The 5,423-nt window shown below is 36.9% G+C and overlaps 1 protein-coding gene across 1 annotated transcript; it reads right to left on the bottom strand.

The window, feature by feature from the left end:
• Positions 1-1,425: 1,425 nt before the first annotated feature.
• On the bottom strand, positions 1,426-3,485 carry LOC126776665 (cytochrome P450 6k1-like). The gene has a single exon (XM_050499290.1). It carries the CDS (start codon positions 3,429-3,431, stop codon positions 1,938-1,940), a length of 1,494 nt encoding a protein of 497 aa, XP_050355247.1. The 5' UTR covers positions 3,432-3,485; the 3' UTR covers positions 1,426-1,937.
• Positions 3,486-5,423: the final 1,938 nt, after the last annotated feature.

Raw genomic sequence — 5,423 nt, forward strand, 5'->3', positions numbered from 1 at the left:
ATAAAACGTTGACATTCTATTTTAATTTACTGATATTAACCTGCCTAAGGTTACAGCTGAAGATATTAAGTAAGTAGATTCGGAATAAATAAAAAAAAGGAAAGAAAGATGGAAGAAATAGCCCCGAGTATGGCGTGTACCTTTTTTTCACGGAGGAAACAGGTTTTTGTGGGATTCTTACCCACTAAAACAACTGCGATGACCGTCCTAGGCACAGATCGGATGATGCGTTATATCGCTGCGGGATCACACGATCCCGCAGCGATATAACGCACCGCAGCCCCTCCCGTGCTGTGCTTTGCTGGTGGCTCGGCGGAGCTCTCTTCAAGGGATGGCGTGTACCTTTTTTTTTAACGCCGGAAAAACGCATTACGCGTTTCCCCACGGGAACAGTGGAGGGTATGTGGGGCTCGCTTGTGTCCAAGGCGCCGAGTGCGCCTCGAAGACCGGAATACCCACTAATTTTTTTTTCCCGCTGTGGAAACCTTCAGTAAGGTACCCGGGTCCTATGGGGGTGGAACCGGGTTATGGATTCTTACTCACTAAAACCACTGCGATGGCCGTCCCTCAGCACGGATCGGAGAGGCTGCAAGATCGTGTTGATATAATGCATCCGCGGCCTCTCCCGTGCTTTGCTCCACTCGTGGCTCCGCGCAGCTCTCATCAGGAGGCGAATCTCGCCCCCCCGTACTCCTCGCTAGTACGTACGGCATCACGAGGCCATCCCGGCTGCCGTTCTCCATAGGGCCGCCTGAAATAAGACACGCGAGGCCCCCACCTCACGCATCCACGGCCCCAGGGTTACGCCCTATCTTTTAAGCCCCGGGCGTCGTGGCTATGGGAGGGCCGAGACGACGCCGTCGTCGTCTCCGCTGAGCAGGATCGGCCCTTTCCTGTTCCCGCTTCGCCGTCTCCTTCTGCACCATAACGGTCTCACAGAAGGCCCTCCGTGCCGATTTCCTGCGAATCATCGCCTACACGATTGCTCGCAGGGACATGTCTTGTCCAACTTCACGGACCAGGACCAGGACGACTCCCTCTCCGCACTCCACGCGGGGCACACCTCCAACGTATGCTGAGCGGTGTCCCGGTCCACGGCACAGTGGTGACACATCGCCATCGATTCGCGTCCGATCTTACACAGGTATTCTCCAAAACAACCGTGACCGGTCATTACCTGCGTAAGGAAGTGTACCTATACCAACCCGTACATGACTAACATCATGGAATATGATCTAAAGTTTATTTTAAAACGGGAGTGCTATTTTACTTTTACTTAAAAAATATAATCTTCTTAAAATAATTTACAGGTCAAAATTAAGAAGAGCTTTCTTGATCAGGTTTCAGGATTAACATTATAATTATGGAAAAGAGTGACTTTCTGATTATTAAAATTACTTGATGATTGACAAACAAACTACAAGACCAGCTTCATTTCTATGTATTAATGTTAGTATATAAACAAATAATAAGAGTAGATAACAAAGAATTCTAGTAGATTTTACCCTAACTTAAATAATGTTTATTAACTATGGATGAAGTGAATGCCATATTGTGATTGGAACTTTTAAATTGATTTTAGTAAGGTTCAGTTTGTTTTCAAAAAATGTGGTACATTACACAAATAAAATTTGTTTAATTTTTATAATATAAATTATTGTTTGTACAATTTAATTGTTTAATTGTTTAGTAGTAGGTACAATAAAAAAGAGATTTAAATCAAAATGAGACTAAAAATTAATAATTAAATATTTCTTTAATGAGTTTTTTTTTATTATAATCGTAATAATAATTTTCATTTATTTAAAAACAAATAGACATTAAAATCTTTTGTAATAATTTTTCTGACGTTTCATGAAAAAAATATTAGTTATAATTTATATAATTAATATTTTGTTCTCAAATATTTAATGTCTGTAATAATCTTAAATATATATTTATGTTCTCGGAACGAATTCTACATCCACATTGGCCAATCTTACTTGTACTTGATCTCTTTTATATTTTATACCACCTTTAAAAATGTTCGTCTTCACGGTAAAGTTTCTCAACAAATATACTAAACCAGTCTTAGCTTGTAGCTGAGCGTATCTCATTCCTACACAAATTCTGTTTCCTTTTCCGAAAGGCTGAAAGGTTATGTCTAACATTGTTTTAAGGTTTTCTCGAGAAAATCTTTCCGGATTAAACACTTCGGGATCTGGGTGGTATTTAGGGTCATGATGTAGTTCGTAGATTGGTGTAAATACTTTCGTTCCTTTATCAATTTTAATATTACCAACAGGAAGTACTGTATCTTCTGTACACACCCTAGATAAAAAACCGATAGGAGGATGAAGTCGCATAGCTTCTGACATAACCATATCCAGGTAATTCATACCAACGATTACATCAAATGTCAATTTGTTATCATACTTTTCAAATGTCTCGTCAATTTCTTCATGTAAGCGTTGTTGTATTTCTGGGTTTCTACCTAACTCTATCAATGTTGCAAACATAGCAAACGCTGTTGGTTCGACTCCTGCTATAAAGAAGAAAAATGCTTGAGCTGCGAGAAGCTCATCGGTCGGCTCCAATTTGAATCCTGTCGCAAGATCTTTTAACGTTCCTTTACTTTGTATCGACACACATATATCTGCGAAGTCATGTTTTTTCACATTTTCACGTTCTCGTTGACGAAGCGTTTGTTTTATTGCACCAATAAAGAATGGTTCAAATTCTTTGAAAAATTTTATATTTAATGTTTTAAACATACTTGTACTCACGTTAGCAATAGTAAATTGAATGTTTCGTAGAAAAGTTGGCTTAAATGCTTTATGCGCGACTGATAAGAAAGGAGACTTAAAAATAGATTTTGTTGTCACACCAAATACAGCAGCACCGATGGCTGCGCAGCAAAATGTCGAGAGATTATTAAATGTATCGCCTTTTGTTAAATTCGGATTATCTTTTAAGTAAGCGATGTAATCTTGTGCACTTTTCTCCATTATGTAATACATGCTTTTTAACTTGCTGGAAGTAAATAAAGGTGTTAAGCTCTGTCTGACCAGCTGCCATTTTTTTCCATTCAGGAATAGAATGTTATTTGCCAAAACATCTTCTTCATTTGGATTAAATGCTCTGTGACTAAAGGCGTTGAAGTTTGTTGTGAGCACATGTTGTATGTTTACAGGATCTCGAATATACAGTGCTGGCGTGAGCAAAGAGCCAACACCGACAGCGGGATCATTAGGATATTGCTTGTAAACATCGTACCATTTTTGAAATAAAGGTCCATCTTTCGTAAGGAAGTCCCAAAATACTCCAAGCACTTTGTTCTTCTTATAGAATGTAACACCTCGCTTTTTCCAATATCTCTCATTGTTTTCACCGATCCAATATATGAAGCTTAATATTATGATAATAAAAATAAATATAATGAAGAAGAACATTGATATAATATTGCAATGATCTTGGATCGAATGGCTGTGAATTAATGATAAACTTCGTAAGTATATTGCTTTTAAATATATTATATGACTTTGTTTTTCTGCTATCACGTGTAAAACAGTATTGTTATATTCCTAGCAAAATCTAGTAGACACTGTCTGTGTATATTTATTTACTTATGTATAAATAAAGATGTATTTTAGTATGAATAGTTTAATTTCAGGCGGAAGAGACTAAATTTATTTGTTCCAAAGGTTGGTGTCAATAAAAACCCATGTTCCTAGCCCATTACCTGATCATCGTTTATAACAAAACTGCTTATTCCTACGAACGAAGTCGCGTATAAAACTAAGTTAAAATATAATGTAATGACATTGGATCTAATTATCATTACCAAGGTTGCTGTTCGACTGTATCATAACTATACTTGACATAAACACAAGCTGAGTGTGAGTCATACAATGCACAAGTTTTTATTACGACCATAGATATAATACAATTATTACTTTTTGAAAATCCCAAAACCATCTAGTTTGGCTTAGACTATAGTTTAATCTTTGCAAGTGACAAAAAGAACACAAGTTAAAAAAATTAACATTATTTATGTTTTACGAAAGAAATACAGATATGTTCTTTTTTAATTAAAGTTTGACTCAAAAAAAATTTTTTTTTGATTAAGTAATACTCTTTTTTTTATTGTTCATTGGTATTCGGCTTTAAGTTTTGCACTTCCTCTCTGCCATTTCATTCATTATCCTCTCAACACCTCGAAGTTTGGCCAGATATCTCTTATTTAATTAGTCAAGTTTATTTATTGAATGTTCGTTTGTGTGCTATAAAGATCTACAACGAAACGAGTAATCTAAGCCTAACTCTGGCTAGCTGGGCTAAATTTGGCGTAACACAAATTAATTGTAGCCAGCAATCTGGTCTGCCCAGTAACATATACAAGAATTACTCATTTAATATATAATATTCGAATATTTTATAAAAAATGTGTGGATTTCAGAAAGAGATTTTATTGTGGCTCTCCATAAGATGAAATTAATATACCATATTATTATGTATTGACGAGCTAATCGTTCTGGCTTCGCACGGGTAGATAAAAATAAAAACGTATTCTGAATAGTATTTGCATAAAATCCGTTCTTAGTGAGCGTTTACGTCGGGGAAGGAGTAACAGGATATTTTACATTCATTTTTTTAATCGAATCAAGTGGATAGTTTAGGAGATCTCGTGATGAGTTTTATTTTATATATTATATATCTACTATCATCATACTACTCATCATATATATATATATATATATATATATATATATATAAAATATACTCGTATATATATATAAACACATATAGTCTAAACAAAGGGTACATCGTGCCTGTCAACAATTAACATTATCAACTAGTTATCTACCGGCTTATAAGGTTAAATATGCATTGTTTTGACAAGTCTATTTTCGATTGCGCATAATCTGGCTGTTTCTTATTGTTTTAAAATATAAAAGTGATAATTTTATGTATTTTACTAAATAAGTAGAAACAAAGAAGGCACTTTGATTAAAAATAGTGCAATCTTCTAATAAAAACTACTCACTACCTACCAAAGTTTCACGTTAAGCGATTTAATATCATCATCATGAACAGGCATTCGTAGTCCACGGTTGAACATAGGCCTCTCCCAAGGTGCGCTAAAGCTCCCGGTCCTCCGCCTTCCGCATCTAGTTGGTACCCACCACCTTCTTAAGGTCATCGGTCCACCTGGCTGGAGGGCGCCCTATGCTGCGTTTGCCGATCCGCGGTCTCCACTCTAGGGCTCGTCTGCTCCAACGGCCATCGGTCCTACGACATACGTAGCCCATTGCCACTTCAGTCTGCTAATTTTGCAAGCTATGTCGGTGACTCCGTTTCTTTTCCGGATAATCTCATTTCTGATGTTATCCTTCAAAAATACTCCGAGCATAGCTTACTCCATACCAAGCTGAGCATCTTTG

The sequence above is a fragment of the Nymphalis io genome, chromosome 2, assembly GCF_905147045.1.
Source record: "Nymphalis io chromosome 2, ilAglIoxx1.1, whole genome shotgun sequence".
NCBI classification, from domain to species: Eukaryota; Metazoa; Arthropoda; class Insecta; order Lepidoptera; family Nymphalidae; genus Nymphalis; species Nymphalis io.

Coding starts and splice junctions, on each gene's coding strand:
- LOC126776665 (XM_050499290.1), bottom strand. CDS start 3,431: ATGTTCTTCTTCATTATATTTATTTTTATTATCATAATATTAAGCTTC.